Genomic DNA, 17,955 nt, shown 5'->3' on the forward strand with positions numbered 1-17,955 from the left:
GACAGAGCAAGCAACAAAAATACATTTCTTCAGAGTAAAATGTAATCTAAGAATCCCCCATACCACAGCCTTTTGGTTTTTAAACAAGTAGCATCACGCAATCTGAACTCTTTTCTTTTTTTCCCCCTAAGGACTACTATCTCAATGTCAAGCTTTCTCTTCAAATGAACAGCATGGATGAAATGAAAGCAAGGGTGGAAAAGAGGTACCCACCGTCCATTCACACATTCTGAAGAGGAAGACGGCCGAAGGTCACTCACCCCGCCCACCAGCTCAAAGTGACCGTCATCACTGGCAATGAGTTGTCCGTTAAACGCCCATGAAAAGGAAACGTCGAGAACTGGATCGCTGGTCACTTGACAGGGTAACACGATGCTCTCACCTACGATGATTTCCATGTCCACTGGGCCCTGGGTAAATCTGGTTGGATCTAGCACAAAAAAATATAAAATCATATTTTTTTTTTTTATTCTGACAACTGAGCTAACAAAGCACTATTCGTGGTTTATCCATGCCATCCTAAATTTGAGACCCTATGGTTGCCCGCAGAGGGCCGATTATCGCGGTCAAACCAAATAATTGTATATTGTAAAGGGGGTGACAGTTTGCCAAATGTCATCGATCGGTACATACCTTGCGTTGAATTTCACAATGAATTCAAATTTGGAGCAGGCAAGGAACGAAATGGAAAATATTCTGCTAAGGATTTGTATATATAAGAACAGACACAATATTTTAATTAAAGAGTGTATTTGCATCTCTGATTTAGTTGACCAGTGTAATGTATAGCATGAAAAAAAGTTATTTGAGCAAATTTGTTATTTTATAAGTGCACAACAAACCGGTAGACTTTTACAATAATCAGGAACCAAGAAGCAACTCTCAATTTCCAAAAGGATGGTGAACCCTTTCATAGAGAATATGTCCCAATGCTCCAAAATTGAACCACATAAACCAGGTGCTTAATTGCAAATAAAAATTATTATTTTTATTTTATTTTTATTTTTAAGAACGTAGATGACTCCTTGTATGACTACATCCAGTAAGGCAAAGCCGGACCAATCGTCTTGTGTGTACTTTAAGTCCCGCCCTGAAGAGACCGCTTTGCTTAATTAGTCTCAGCACCAGCAGGAAATGTCAACAAATGTCATATATTAATCTTCTCCTTCAAGGTGGTTTATCTGATTGCTTTCAAATTCACACAGGGCATACAAGACAAATGGAATCATTTGAGTTCAAATCAATGAATGTGCTGGAGTGCTCAGAGCTCTCCCACTTTCCTCAAGGTGGGTTATTATCCCAGTCTGAAGTGGTCTCTATGTTCACTACTGTTTCATTGGTGCCCCTGACAGAAAAGTATAAATGTAAAAACTCCAATCAAACTGCTCCTACTTCCTCAAAATTGTCAACAGCTGTTCTTTGCTGTAGGAGCTCTTCTTCTTCTCTTTATTATTATTACATTCATATCTAAACACAATAATGATGACGGCCATTATTCTATTGTCAAGCCATCATTATAAAAATACCTACCAGATTTTCAAACCATGAGGCACACTTAAATTCTGTTAATTTTCTCAAAAGTGACCTTTTAATGCGGTGCGCCCTATGTATGGATGAATGTCAGCTTTTCAGTTTGTTGTCGTTAATTCAATTTTCTTCCGATTACGTCCACACTATTACTCTCAGCGGAATATAATTGCTAGCAAACGTCTGTACACACGCTTTCGTCATACCAAAACTAGAACTACTTCTTGCTTCCGTGTTTAAAATTCATGGGGAATGTAGTCCTATTAGCCTCATGTTGCGATCACTTGTTAGATCCAACTGAAGGTGAGCTTTTCTGACAGCATATTTCAAATGTTATAATGTGGGACCGGACCGGTGCAAGATAAACGACACATCCAGCTTACAAAGGCTGCCGGAACCGAGCAAAACAAACAAAAAAATTGAATAACAGTGAGTGCATTGACTTGTTACAACTATTGAACTGTCAAACAAGATAGCTAAAGTAATAACACAACCACCGGTCACCAGACACACTCATGATGTTAAAACTCTTTTTTTATGTCTGTCGGAGGATCCCCTCCTCCTCCCGAAGGAACCCTTGTGTTGCTGCACGGCAAACAAAAGCAATAAACAAATGCGGCGCTATACTCAATGTTTTCCGATTCTGCCAAAATGTCCCGCCTAGTACGAAACTTTCTGATTTGACAGACTGCATGAGCAAGCCCACTGGACATTGGAAGGACCTCTCGAGGAAAGAATTTCAGAACACCGGTCTAAACCTAGCCTAATAGTGCTAAATCTATCAAATAAACACAAGGTACAATTAGAATAAACTATATAACATATAATACGTCACAAAAAAAAAAAATCACCTTTTAACCAGTCATGTCTAATTTTCTCTTTTTTTAAATAGACCCGTTCATTGATATTGTGCCTAATCGACCCTAATGGTCCGTAAAATATGGCAATACTGGCAGGTGAGCAGAGTCGCCTCACAGAAAAGTCCTGGTTTTGAATCTTGGTTCAAATGGGTGGAGTTTTGCATGTTCTCCCAGTGCTTGTGTGAGTTTTATCCGGTACGCACACGCCCAGAGGAAGGGGGGTGGCAACATTCACACTATAAAATCTGGAGAAACTGCTGGGCGACGAACAGGAGGCATCAGCACAAATGCTGTCCAAGGGCACTCCTTTCAGAACACTCCAAGATGTTGTAAAACGCCTGGTTGAATGACAGTCCCACCTGTTAGCCTACAGCAGCCCAGAAGACAGCGCCTTGAAATTAAGAACGGTGTGTCTGACGAAAACTGAGAAGCAGGTCGGCATAGGGTCAGGCCCCTCAGCAGCCAAGCACAGAAGCACAGGCAAAGTTGGTTGAGAAGCCAACAGATGCAACCATATGGGGAGAGGCCACGGGTCGGAGAAGCAGAGATGGAGCAGCAGGGGAAACCAGGTGCGGGCTGGCCAAAAAGGGGCCAACATCAGCAGCGCAAGGCCTTCCTGAAGGACTCTCTGCAATGTCAGCAAAATCAGAGGGAGACGTAGAAAGTCGGACAGAACGGACTGCAGTCAAGGGTGCGCAGTGCAATCTGGCCCAGAGGATTGTTGCTCCCCATTATGGAAAACCAAAAGGGACAGTGGGGTGAGTACTCGGGGGTAAAGAGATTGACCTCCGCCTTAATGAAACGGCCCCAAAATGCAAGTAACCTGAGGCAGCGCCTTCTCAAGTGGGCTAACGGAGGCCCGCAACATTTGGGCAGACCTTGGCCCATCCAAAGCGGGGAGAGTGCGCGAGGATGTCAAGTGACTGTCCACAGTCAACCACAAAGCAACTCCGCTGGAGATAAGCCAACGGCAGCAGAGCCCAATAGTAAATCACATCCCAACATGAATAGCTGAAAACCAAGCACATCGCGGCAAACGCGGTTAAAAGGAATCAACATGGGAACCAGCCACCTCACCTTATGAAGCATAGCCACGCAGAGCAGCGAACACAAAGAATATCATCTGGGCAATTAGAAATAAACTCGTCGCAGTGACAGGAGGGTGGAAAACAAATTTACAGCTCCAACCTGTGCGGTCACGAGGCTCCCAGCGAAGAGAACAAACAACTTTCATCCGCGGGAAAAAGTGGAAACCAGTGGCATGCAGGCCTATTTGTGAGAACGTCTGAGAGATTGTCTCCCGGGTGCAACTGTTTTTTTTTTTTCCCATATAAAACACCCTGGCTGGGTCATCCACAAATTATGTCTGTTGGTATGCATTTTCAAATTATGACTGTGCAAGGGGATAGTGCGAGCTTTGAGGACCGGCCCTAGTGTTATGGAGGGACATATTTCCTGAATGAACTCAAATGAGTATTCAAAGGGCGCAAAATATAAATGTTCTGTTCATAAAAATATTAGTTCGTACGATTACGAGATCACCAAGCAGCTCAATAATAATAAATGTAGTATTTGTAAAGTCAAATCCCGTCTATTTTATTTAGTTACTATGGTTTGCTAGGTGCCCAGGTGTATGTTCTGCTACAAATAAATATTAAACTTAATTTAGAAAACCGTGGGCTTCATCATGACAGAGCTTCCTTCAAGGTTTTATTTTTTTATACTCCGTTTATCATACAAGACTTGAGGTGGTTGAAAGGGGTTGAAATATTTTTTGCCGGCAGCAATTTCAACTACATTCTTTAAGTTCGAAGGTATTTTGGGGTTTCAAACTCAGTAGGTCTACAGTATTTCTGGAAGGATCATTATTCCTGCATTGAACATTTGATTTGCTTTCTTGACTGTATTAAAAAAAAAAAAAAAAAAAAATCAGGACGAGAACACACTTTGCAATACTCGAAGCCGTCCGTGTAGTGTTCAGCACGTCTTTGAAACAGAAATAATGCGATAACAAGCATCCTGTCAACACTAGCCTTGTTTGGCTGACATAAAGCTTCTAAAATATAAACAAACAAAGTGTGTAATTGCTTTGTCGATAAATGTTGCTTTGACGCCACGAGAGGAACATTTTTTTCTCAAAGTGTGAGTTGTACACTCATTTGTTCATCGACATAAAAGTGGTCTGAAACAAAGAACTCACCAAATGCCAGAACGACTCCAATATTACCAATACTCCTAACAACTGATTTTGGATTCAAAACACTCACTGTTCCCAAACCTGACAGACATTCATACTGAACATATTTAGCTCCCAATGCACCCAGGACTTCTCTGCAAAATTCAGACATTCCATTTATCAAGCTTTTCATTAGTTCCATATGCACTCCTTGCAAGTTCCACACTTGTCAATAGCCACGAATCACACGCTAGGTCATCCTTGTCTGTATTGTTTTCGCCTTTTGTGCTTTTTTTCCCCTTCTTTATTGATTAGCTTCAAGCCTCCATCTTTGTACTAATTTTCCACCATTTCTGTTGCAATTCTTGCTCTCCTCCCATACCATGAAAAATGTCTCCATCAAGGAGGAGTAATAAGCTAGCGATTGCAACATTAGTAGTAAACAATTTAAAAATATGATATGACACATTTTAAGACTCAATGGAAATAAATTAAAAACTAGTGATAAAAAAAATAACAACAGAAGTACATATAGTGCAAATATTAAAATGTGTCAAGCTCTAATTAATTTTGTTTCTCTTGAGAAACCACTCAAGTGCCACCCACTCCCATCTTTTTTGTTCCTTCTCGAATGGGATCACATACAGTCACACAATGGAAACGAATCTCCACTTTCAGCTTGAAAAACAAATAGTCCACTGTTGAAGTTAAAATTATTATTCATTTCAGTCAGTTGACACACGACGGAAATAATCTTGTCCAAATTTATAATAAAGTAGTTATATGAACCATGAATGATAGTTGATGGAAGATTGAGAGGGGACAACTATCCAAATCTGTCCTCTATGGCTGTGTTCAGAGTGCAAGCGTATCAGATTCCTCCTTTAATATGATTTTTAGGGTTGTTTTTCGCTAGTGTTGCTGAAGCAACAACATAGAAACTAAACACGTTATCCAGTATGTGCAGCGTTTGATGTCACTACTGCGCAGTTCGACGCCCACCACCCCACTCTCGTTGACGATTGCATGTAGTTGTGTGACGGCCACCATTTGCACCGTGCACGATTACCTGTTGCCACCTGATGGCTGCCGGCCGCACCGTCACCACCCACCCTGGTTGTCGAAGAATATTCCCGTGCCGTTTTTCGGTCCCCGTATGTCCTTGATTGGCGCACTGTGGCCTGGCGCATTGGGTCTCGCATCACAGAGTGCCATCATGGACAGTCTCGTCTAATGGGTGTGTTTGGACTGAGACAAAATCTGTCCAAACTACCTCCTGAATGTGTTTTTTAATTGGCCAGTTCATAATCGAAAAGAGCCATCCAATTTCAATCCGGACGGGCTAAAAATAAGATTTTGGCTGGCAGTCTGAACGAGGCCTATGTTCGCCCTAACACATTCACGGCCTTTAAAGCAATGAAATTCCTTTATAACATGCCATTACACGTTTTTTAAAGATGCCCTTGAAGGCATCATGAACAGCCACTATGCAAGTAATCAATCACACGGGCAGCCGATGAGGGTGGACACAGTATTCTACAAACAAAAGTCTGTAAGCGGCAACATCCTTGCAAGTAATTTCCCAAACGAGCCATGTAAGAAGAGTAAACTTGTTATGCAATAATGTATGACAAATTAAGGTCACGTGAAGGGATAATGTGGAATGTGTATTGTGGAAAGACCAGAGACAGGGAGATGCTGGACTCTGCCTTGCAGCCCTTTCACAGATAAGAAGATAGGAGCATTTGAATACACAGTGTGTCATGACGGAGTGTAAGTGTTGTCAGAGAGGCTGCGATTTTTACACTTTTTTGTTGTGAGAAGGCAGTACTGTGAATCAGAGTGATCATATTGTTACCTATTTCATTGGTTATCTTGCTTGCTAGATATCGTGACGCTACAACCAAAGCTACTTCTCAGAATCAGTGCCCACCGTGTGCTTTGTAAATATAGTATATAAAACATGGTTGTAAATGTAGTATATATTGGGAACTGTTTAGCCTAGTCTGTGGAGCACAGTTATTTAAAGTTATGTTGGGTCTCACAGGAATTTCCAATGGGGTCGAGGCCCTCTTTAAGCGTCGGAATGTCTGAGTTAGTGTTTGATTTATCCCAATCTAAATTGATGTTCATGTATATCTTGTTTTGCTGAAAGCACAAAGATAACTCGTCTGCTTTCATGGAGGGTTAAGGAAATCAGAATGCATTCACACTTGAGTTCCTTAAATCAAACGAATTGGACTTGACAGGGCTAAAATAATAATTGCAACCTTTTTCACTTCTTCATTTTATGTGCAATATACTTGCTGGCATGAATGATGTTTCACAAAAGGTGCATGATTTGTTTTTTCATTGTGCATTTTTTAATCTACTCATTTTTAGACTCATTCAATTATCTACTTTACTGTCATTAGGTGTTGACGCACCCACAATTTGAATGTTTGGTCTTTGAAAATTACAGAGAGCAGCAGTTGAATGGGAGAGAATGACGATTTGCCAATACAAGTTGTCTCACTCCTTAAAAATTCCCCTCGTGCAATTATTAATTGATGGCTATGCCTCAGTCCAGCGTCAACATGATGAAACCCGGATGCTGTTTTTTTTATTACAAGGTTTTTAAAGGCAAGTCAATTCAGCTGAAATGAATTGGAGAACAACAAAGAGAAGATTTGCTCTCATGCTGCACCTTCGAGAGGCTTCCAAAGGATTAAAAAAAAAATGACATTGAAAGAGTGTCCCCTTGCTACTTAAGCTGGTAATAATCAATGTCTAGGTCATGGCCCTGTGTCACTGCCTGCATTATAGCCTTGAAAAATGTGCTGGTAATTTAAAGGAATAACGGGCCTTGACAGTTCACTGCAGACAATAGCATGCAGCACATTCAGAAACCTAGATGGAAACCCGCAGAACTATCGAGTCAATTCATTGTGTCAAGGCTCTGAATGAACAGGGCACAGTTGCACAAAGAGGGCCAGCAATATTAAAAAAAGGAAAATAATCCTCCAATCTGGAAATGTGATGGAGTGAGAAACAGGCAGAGGTGAAACAAAACATAACAAATGAACAGTGTTCAAGACTTACAAAGTGAACCACCAATCTATCCATCCATCTATCAACCTATCCATCTATTCTCTGAATAAACAACTTAAGTCAAGTGAAGTAAGAGGAGTCATAAAGCATACATGTGTGCATACACTCACTACTGCAATAATCAGAAAGCTGTGCAGATTACAAATTGCTGCAAAAAAAATTCAGTGATACTGCAGCTCTGCATTGAAAAGCTTCCTTGTCCGGATCTAGCCTTCAAAAAGAGATTGTATATTATGGTCTTTTTTTAATTTTTTTTTTGCGTGTGTGTATTTTATTTCATGTTTCTGTCGTTCAATGAATTCAATCTTATTAAGTGCAATTTAGCAATTTAAAAATTTTTAAAATTGAATTGTATCATTTGGTGAGCTAGTCTGTTATGTCAAAATATTTTCATTATTATGTCTTATTGTCTTCAACACGGCTCCCAATTTTCTAGGGAAAGGGAAGTTAGGAGGCTGTCGTACTATGATGTACAGGGTCAGTCATGATAATAGTCACTTAACAACTCACTTCACGTAACAAACGGCTACTTGTTCTTGCTGTTTTTCTTCGTAGATTTCACTTTACATAAATATTTTTTTAAAGTGGACTTTTTATGCCTGAAATGTTTAACAGTTCAAATCGCAATGGCAAAATTAACATTTACAATGTACTGCACAGAGACGATGCCAATGAAGAAAATCATTAAAATAAAAACAACAGACACACAAACATCCTGGTAATTGGTGAAATTAATTCCCATCGGTGCGACCGAAAGGGATAGAATACTTTTTTATATTTCATTTATTTGCCTGCAAGCGATCTGGCTTTCGTCAACGACCCGGATGTACTGAGGCTTCCTGAAACTCTGATGAAAGCTCACTGGCTGACAATGGCCACCTCTGGTAATGAACTGGGTTATGTGTGTTTTATTGTAATGTATTGCCGTTGGGCGGGTTGTGGCAAAAGAAGATTTGGAGGTTTTGGAAGTAATCCTACTTCTTAATTATCCCATTGACTCCACGTAAAGCACCAATTCAATTATGTTCTTTACAAGTGTATGTAAACTGTTGATCACAACTGGTCTTATAGTTAAACCCTTTCATTTATCTCTAAAAGCTTATTTAGGTTGTTATTCATCTGACCTCATTCAGTGGAAGTCTTTCGCCACTCTTTCGTCACTCAGAAGAGGGTGAAAGACTTCCTTTGAAACATGTCAAGGAACAAAAAAAAAAAAAAAAAAACCTGTCTGAGATAAAAGAACCAAGGAGTTTAATATTAAATTAGTAGTCGACGAATTTGGTCGGTAAAGTTGTTGTGACTAGTTGAATCATCTTGGCAACCTTAATGAGTAAATAAACAAAAATGTTCCTAATGTGGAGGGAAAAGGAGGATCTGGATATCATGACACTAAGTCGACTTCACCTCCTTAATAACGCGTTCATTGCCTCCACTCAGGACTGCTTCTTTTGACACTCCAAAATGGGTTGTTTTGCATCCTCTTTGGGAAACATTGGATGGGGGTGTTTTCTCAACCTCCTTCCAAGTGATTTATAACAAGATAAGATAAGATTCCCTTTATTAGTCCCACAATGGGGAAATTCGAGATTCGAACCCAGGCCTCCTGGGGAGACTGGGACCGAAACGCGGCGCCTTAGACCACTCGGCCATCCTGGCAGCCAACGGTCACAAAATGCAACTGCACCGAACAACCAATGTAAATTTTAAAAGTCGGTGACCATAGACTGTTCAATTTGCAGAAAGAATCTAGGTAAAACAAGCCTACCTTTACAAATGAATAGATACAGAATATGGAACCAAAATTTACAGGTCTCGGTAATGCAAGGACATCTTAACATTGTGCCTCCCACTGATATGAGGCACATAATTCATCATTAATAATGCTGTATTTGTTTTTAACTTTCCTAATTTGGAGCTTCTGTATGCCTCTCGGCAAGCACTTATTTTACTATCTTGAAATCATATTATTTAATACTACAGTTATTGCAATTGCCCAACTACTAACCTGCAGGTCAATGGATTGATGGAAATTGTACCACTCGATGATGATTGATTATTCACATCCCAGTGGCAAACCCCCAGTAGCCACAGCGATTGGAATTCCATCATTTATTTATTTCATTATTAAAAACAATTATTGCCTACCTTCTCTTTTCTTTCGTTTAACCATTAGCTGTGTAAAATTCTCTACTGACCTGTGCGGTGTACAAATATCTTGCCATTAAACAGTTTACCTGTGACAAGGAGCCTTCCAGTTGTGCTCGACATGCCAAATCTATTCCGAGCAAAGCACGTATAGCTGCCTGCGTCAGACTTGCTTACATTGGCAAGCCTCAATGTTCCATCTGGTGAAAGAGTGATCCTAGAAGAGTGCAACGACACACACAGCAGTTTTGGAGCCAACATCAATTAATGCCGAGTGATTTTTATCATGACATGAAGTTAAGAGCCCCAACTGGAGTCCAGGGTCTGAGCCAGTCAATGAGTATTTCACATGTGCTCGAATCAGCTTTATTTGCAGTTTATGTTTCAACAGGGAATTTCATTAAATGCTCGAAAGGATGTTGTAAAGATTATCAATCCATCTATACATTGATCGGAACACTAAATAAACATGAGCACTTGAGTGCTTACCTGTTATTGGTGAGAACAGGAATGTTTCCTTTCTTCCATAAAATGCTCGCCAAGGGATATGCTTGGGGTTTACACTCCAATGTCACTGTGCTTCCTGCCTTGGCCTTAAGCAATGCTCTGAGGACACTCCCTGTGAAGTCTGGAGGAGAGGCTGATAGGATACAAAAAGTAGACTTCACAAAACGACTGTGGCGAGCCAAGAATACAATCAAGATTTTCTACACATGGATGACCCAAAAGGTAAACGATTCACCATTACTTTAGCAAATCTTGCAGGCGTTTGGCTCAGTGAGACTCTATCGGATTCGAGCCACAAGTGTGCTTTCCTGTGTCGTTTTTTTTATTTGACAACTAACAATTTTAAGTGTCAATTTGAAAAAAAAAAACAATGTGCTTCTTCTTCTTCTATGAAATCACCATCAATTGACAGTATCAATCTGGAAACACCTCCCTCTTCCCTCTCATTGGTGTCGTCAAAGTGCGAGTAAGTTAACTTGTACTGTGAATTTATAATAGTGACAGTCAGGATGAATTGACTTTGAGATTTTCTACGGGGATAATGTTTTGAAATGAGAAAAGGTTGGAAGTCAATCGGTGTCACAGAAAGGATTGTGATGCTCCACTGCTTATTAGGGCTGCCACAAATAATTATTTCGCCAGTCGACTAGTCTCGATAGTAGACACGATTACTTGACTAATCCGATCATATGTAGATCGAATCATATATCAGCAAACAGCTGCACTAATGTAACTATCACTAGCTTAGAGCTTGAATTTGTTTACTGGTACTCCAGTATACTCCAACATTCCAAAGACATGCCTGGTAGGTTAACTGAAATTTTCCATTTGTGTGTTTGTGAGTGTGAATGATTTTCTATGTATGCCGTGCGATTGGCTGACGGAAAGTTGAAGGCGTACCCTGCCTCCCACCCAAACACAGCTGGGATAGCTCAGTCGCAGACAGGCAGACTACCAGCGGGATCATTAAGAGAAAAACAATGCAGCAAAAATAAATAAATGAATACATGAAATAAACTTTTAATTAATTGTTGACTACTTTGATCGTGGATGTAGTTGTGACTAGTCGACTAATCCTGGCAGCCCTACTGTGTACGACATGAAATCAGTTGTCATTTTTTGACTGCACTAAAAGAATTAAAGGGTTCCTCTCCCAAATGATTAGTGTTACACTTCAAACAATCATATTGTGGCATTTCTGTTCTCATTTGGCTGGTAAATATCGGAAACTATATTTTAAATGTGTTTGACCTCCCCAAAACATCCTGACTGACCCCATTATGCGCTAAGCCAGACAACCTTTTAGAATGTCAGCAAAATGACCTTTAAAATTCTGGAGCAACAATGATTTGATGATTTAAGGGAGAGATAAATGCCACCCTACCTAAAACCATTAGTTCAGCAGCAAAATATATAATGCTGTGCTCGTTCTCTGCCACACACTGGTACATTCCGGCATCGGAAAGTGTTAGCACAGACACGGAGAGAGCGCCGTCCTTCACAAGGATCCTGTCCTGTGAGGGATGAAAGAAAGTAATTATTGCCTGACACTTAAGATAGCCTTTACTTTGCTCAGCGGACTCTGGCAAAGCTTAATAGGCATCGGATTGGGCGCAGATCAATACTGGATTAACAAATAAGAAATGAATCAATCCATGAAGAAACCACATTTGTGTCTGCCAAATAAAGCGGAGCAAACTCTCACCATCATGTAAACCGCAATTTAGGTTCCAGTAGCTTCACTCACTGAAAAATTTGCTCTGACATATTCTATGTTGAGTCTGCAGTATTATTTAAGAAGTTATGGAGTGGTTCATGTGTCTGTGCAGGCAGCATCGGTTCAGTTCCCACTCAGTGACGGTGTGAATGTGAGTGTGAATTGTTGTCTGTCTCTGTATATGTCCTGTGCCGGACTGGCAAACAGTTTAGGGTGTTGTCAGATGAGGTAGGCTGTGGCCCCCCCACAACCCTGAATAAGCGGTTTTGAAAATGGATGATTTGATAATATAAATACAGGGGGTGTGCCAAAACAAAGGCACTTTGTAGTCAGTTAACACGGCCAATAGCGTAATTTATCTAAAACTGAATCGAGATGTGTAAAAGCTACGTTTAATGTTTTACTTTTTCTTTTCCACTCACTAGGGATGAAAATGCATTTTCTATGTTTGAAAACGCTCGAGCACAATCAAACAAGAGTGTGCAACATTTAGTTCATAAGAGCTCTGTTCAGATTTGGACATGCTTGCAAAAAAAAAAAATTCAAAGAGGAAGTCTGTCTGTGAAGGGCAAAGGAATATTGATGGAGTGTGTCGTGTCACGGGTGATGCTCTAATTGAACATTTGTGAAGCTTTGTAAAATCCGTTATCAAATCTATATCCTTTTGACTGTGTTGCTGTAATATTAATGATTTTTTTTTAAATGTATGAAGTCTATCAATTTGTTCTACCTTGGTTAGCAGTTACTCCCATATTCACATTTTAAAATATGTACATTTTTGGGACACCCTGTACAATGCTGACACTCAACATAAGTAATGAGACATGTTAAATGAATGGCACACCAAAGTATGCATTGTTTTGATCACTGTTGACCACATTTGGTTGGTTGTGTCTTTCTGCAGGGTTGTGACTGTGCCGTGAGTGCCCATTTTTCTGCGACTGTTTATGCAAGCATTGGACAGTCTTACCGGTCAGTCACGATAGCATGAGTACTAATAGTTGGTTGTGAGTAAAACCGCCGTAACCTGCACTTCAATGCCACCTGAGCCACGACTATATTATTGACGTGGTCTTTCTTTCTTGCTGTACTCAATTGAAACGAGGAGTGAAAGGTCACCGGGTATAAAGATGACAGAAAAACATTTTTTGATGAATTTACAAAACTTCATTCAGGTGATTTTATTTCATGAAACCACTTGACAAAATAACATTGAGTAAATTCTACACATTTTTTTCAGTGTAGTGTACAGAAACCCCATTATTACCTAAAAGCCCCACAAAATGTGTTTTAATTGCCTATGTTGATAATTTTGCTTCTGCCCAATGAGCTCATTTCATTTGTGCTTATCCTGTGAATACCTTCAGTTGAATGATGAAACAACATGTCCACTTGAAATAAATCTTAACAGGCAGACGGCGTTGAGGTCAATCTCCTTAAATAATGTCTACAGTTAGGAGTTATTCAACAGACATAAATAAATCTCTGTAATGCTAAAGACAATCAAGCTAAAAGCTGTGGTTGTCGCATAGGCTTACAGACTGTGGTAGCAAGGTGTATTTCAAACTAGATTAAGCTCACTGTCCCTTAATCAAGCGGGTCTTAAATATGCAGCATTAATAATGAAGCGCTACGAGTGACTCCATTCAGATGAAATGGAGCAACCTCCGTGGGGACCACAGTGCTGCACTCTGTGATCTGCTGAGGTAGACAGGGAACCATGTCTCTTCACTCTGTGACATGTTTACACTCTCCTTCCATTGCACCCTGAATTGCACTTGGAAAAGCAGCAATGATTTTGACAGCAGACAATGAGAAAAAAAATCTAAGGATGAGTCGAAGAGGAAGATTAAGTCTTTAGAATGAAACACTGGTGAAAACAAGATGCACATTTACCCTGGAGAGCAGTGGCTGGCCGTTCTTCAGCCACATGTGAATTGGTTTAGGTTTGCCGCTAGCCCGACACTCCCAATCCAAATTCTCCTCTATGGCCAGGGCTGTGTCCTTCATGGTTTGAATCCACTGAGGCTTGGCTGAGGGAACACAAACACAAGGCCTAGATATTTGGATGAAGCAAAATTGTGTCACCGCATTGAAAACAGGTCAAATAAGAGCATACCCATATTAAGCATAACCATCTTGCAAATTGTGTTAGCTCTTGCACAGTTGCGGCTTTTCGTTCATTTCCTTGGACACAATATTGGAACAACTCACTCCAATATCACATCAAGTGCAATTTTATTCCACTCTCAAATTCACTGGCAAACGTATGCTGCCCAAAATAAACAGTAATAACTAGCATAAAATGAAACCCAGCAGTGCTTATTATGTGAGAAGATTGCAATGTTTAGTTCAGAGTGCATCAGTAAAAATGGATTTTAGTACAATCATTAAATCACCAAAGTATGATATTTAACTGTAGCTCATTCAGGCCCTATTACAAAATAAAAGCAAGACCATTAAACAACTATCAGCCACACTTAAGGTTTGGAATCTTTGATGAATAAATTTAAACACATGACACTGAAAATAATAGGGAAAGTTAACATTCCCTTAGAGAGGTTAGCTAAAATGTGATCTTTTTTCTTTTATTTTGGTCAGGAGTCTCAGACTGCGCCCGCTCAAAACAAACTACAAGGTCTCGTAGAAAGTCTTTCTCTGAAGAATTAAAACTTTTATAGCTGCAAAGGAGTGGACCATCTCCATGTATTCATTCCTGTCAGGTTTCCCATGGCAGAGGTGGGGGACTCGAGTTCTATGACTTAACTCAAGTCAGACTTAAATGACCAATTTTAGGACTTGGGACTTGCTTAACAAACACGATTTGGCTCTGACGTGGTATTCATGAGACTTGACTTTTGCTAATATTTGGGATTTGGAACCAAGACGCTGAGTTACTCTTATTCTAACTTGAATATTTGGTCATATAAATTCATATAGCAATGCCTCTATTGAAAGAAACATTGTTTTGTGTTGTCTACAGCAAGGACTTGTAAATAAAATATCGAATCAAATCGAAATCGCAAACTGAAAATCGAAAACCGAATCGAATCAGGGCTTGAGTGAATCGTTACATCCCTCCTAACTGTGCATTAAAACCCAAGCGGAAACCCAAACCGGGTTTTTAAACTCTAGCTGGGAACCCGAACTGTGTTTTAAGACTTGCTTAGCTCAAGTAATTACTTGCTTGAAATTTAGTGAAGATTCACTTGATTTTCGCCACAAGAACATACACAGTTGGATAGTTTTTCTGTACAAGGTGAAAATTTAACTCCGGAAATTAAAGATAGTTTACCGTAGAAAGCCAGAAGGCCCGTGGCTGTATTCTTGCCCATCTTATTCTCAACCACACACTCATATCCTCCCGTATCTTCCTGTTGGAAGCTGGGGATCTCCAGCACTGCATTGGCATACTTCATTTTGACTTTGCTGGGGAATGGAACTCCATTGGCTCTCTTCCAAGTGATCTCAGGGACAGGACTGTGAGGAGACAGCAAAGACTCTCATTTAAGTTCCTCTGAAAGTTTGAGATGGTTGAGTGTTTAATAGGTGTGCACTAAAGCGCTTGACAGAGTCGAAAGGAACGTGACAGGAGCCGTCAACAAAATAAATCTGATTTACATCACGGGATTTCAGACCCGTCGAGGTTTAAAATGCTACCTTTTAAGAAATATAATTGCCACAGTAACTTTTCTTTATCCACTAGTTTCTCATCCAATGGTAAAGGATTGAAAACACGCGTTGAGGAATCCAGCTTACTTCCCGAGAGCGAAACACTCCAGCGTAACTGTTGATCCTTTTGCGGCGGGTACATTGTCTGGGAAATTAACTTCTATTTTTGGCTCATATTCACCCATCACTCCTGTGAAGAGAAAGCACAAGATCTCATGCTTCCATTATTCAGGACTTACAAGCAATATGGTTTGAATTATAGGCCGTAAAAGCAAAGCAGTAACAAAAAACATGGATGACCACAATGTAGAAAATCACTTGAGAGCATGCACAACGATGTCGCAATATTTTAAATCTGGTCTTGAGTGGAATAGATTTTGAATGTCGGACAATATGTCTATTTTAGACTTGTGACGGAATTGAAGACATGTTCTGTGCAATGAGTGGAAAGTAACTGGACGAGCCACTGGAACACTCAATATAATGGTCCAGTGATGTATGGCTTATGTTTAATTCATTTCAAAGCCAATCTTTAGTCACTATTTTTGTGAAAGTGCACCAGAAGCGAACTGGCCCTGTGAAATCACTAGGGAGAGCTTTTAAAGTGAGCAAGGAAGCTATTGACGCCCATTGTTTTCCTGCCCTACATGGAACGGGCAACTATTTATTTAAAGGCGTTTGCACTTGGCGATTCAAGCTAAAGTGCCAAACAAGTGCAGACACACGAAAAGCTCTGAATTTTGCAAGGAGCGGCAAAGAATAACACCATGCCACATCAGAAGCACAACACGATTGTATTTCTCACCATCTGTCCTGAGGATGAGAGATGTAGGCGAGCTATGAACTTTGCCCTTTGTGATGCTGTTCATCACAACACAAGTATAGTTGCCCACGTCGGATGGCTCCACCTTGGCGATGTAAAGGTTTCCTGTCTGCTGAGAGACGAAGCGGCGATTGTCTTGCTGTACAAAGTATGGGTACTCGTTAAAGACCCATGCATATGTAAGATCTGTGACAGGAGCGGATCAATTAGCCATGATACAACATTTTTGGTAAGCTCATGCCAGCCAATGATTTTTTTGTTTGTTTTAACCTCCTGAGGATGTGGGCGTTCCGCAAAGCAACACCACTCCTTGTCCCTCTCGAACGGACACAGCGCTCCTGGTGTGGACTTTGAAATGATCCAAGTCTGCGGTGGAAGAGAAGACAAAAGGGACATGATGACAGGATCTGACATACAGACTTGGTATGAGTAGAACAGACACAGGGTAAAAGCTTTGAGCAGCACACCGACACAAATCCATTAGTAAGGATTGTTGGGGGAATTGCACTTCAGCCACGCCTGAGCAACACTGAAAAAGGAAGAGTGACACAGATAGACACACTAAACACTTCGCCCCAACTGAAAGTGCCCTCCTAAAATCGTAACCGAGACCTAATACGGACATCTTCTATACTGTACGAGCCAATGGCATGCCCTGTACTCAACTATACTATGTCATGCCAAATGAATGAAAACACTAAAATCGAACGCATAATATAAAGTTACACACGATCCTATGCTATAGTGTACCATGGCATACAGTATAGTTATGTATTATGCCATATAATACTATACTGCACTATAAAAAAAAGCCTATAGTAATATACTTTGTACTACGATACAGTACTATGCCATGCCATGCGAGCCTATTGCATACTCAATTATACAGCACCAAAACATAATTTATCATAAGATATCATCACCGTTTTCCTCCGGGTACTCCGGTTTACTCCCACATTCCAAAAAACATGCATGGTAGGTGTATTGGACACTCTAAATTGCCCCTAAATATGAGTGTGAGCGCGGCTGGTTGTTCGTCTATGTGTGCCCTGCGATTGGCTGGCAACTAGTTCAGGGTGTCCCCCGCCTGCTGCCCGAAAATAGCTGGGATTTGCTCTAGCACCCCCCACGACCCTTATGGGGAGAAGCAGTCCAGATAATGGATGGATGGATACCATCACCGTACCAGCTAATGCTATGCTACAGGGCATGTCATGTCTTCCACGCCAATCTGTGATCTAATTTTATTATTATGATTTAAGAGGTTTTCCATGTGTTATTTGGAAAAAAATCTAAATGCATTTGAGTATTTCACAATATTGACACGGAGCTTGTGATATTTTAGAAGTAAAAATTATGTTGTTACCATGTAAAATAAATCATTCAGGTATTTTGGTCACCACTCTATAGTGAATTAGCTTCAATGACAACAATAAGG

At 40.4% G+C, this 17,955-nt stretch overlaps 1 protein-coding gene across 2 annotated transcripts in view; it reads right to left on the reverse strand.

Annotated features, from left to right (window-relative positions):
• cntn3a.2 (contactin 3a, tandem duplicate 2) overlaps positions 1-17,955 on the reverse strand; it is a 55,423-nt gene that overhangs the window by 18,202 nt on the left and 19,266 nt on the right. For both annotated transcript variants that reach the window (XM_088290183.1, XM_088290182.1), the window contains 9 exons: positions 16,788-16,883; positions 16,500-16,703; positions 15,782-15,884; positions 15,318-15,502; positions 13,919-14,055; positions 11,690-11,819; positions 10,288-10,438; positions 9,888-10,015; positions 261-430 (listed from right to left, as the gene is read on the reverse strand). In XM_088290183.1, the coding sequence (XP_088146309.1) occupies positions 261-430; positions 9,888-10,015; positions 10,288-10,438; positions 11,690-11,819; positions 13,919-14,055; positions 15,318-15,502; positions 15,782-15,884; positions 16,500-16,703; positions 16,788-16,883 (1,304 nt within the window). The remainder of the gene's footprint in view (positions 1-260; positions 431-9,887; positions 10,016-10,287; positions 10,439-11,689; positions 11,820-13,918; positions 14,056-15,317; positions 15,503-15,781; positions 15,885-16,499; positions 16,704-16,787; positions 16,884-17,955) is intronic.

The sequence above is a fragment of the Idiotropiscis lumnitzeri genome, chromosome 3 (genome assembly GCF_059441095.1).
Source record: "Idiotropiscis lumnitzeri isolate Australia: NSW breed Sydney's pygmy pipehorse chromosome 3, RoL_Ilum_1.0, whole genome shotgun sequence".
Classification (NCBI taxonomy): Eukaryota; Metazoa; Chordata; class Actinopteri; order Syngnathiformes; family Syngnathidae; genus Idiotropiscis; species Idiotropiscis lumnitzeri.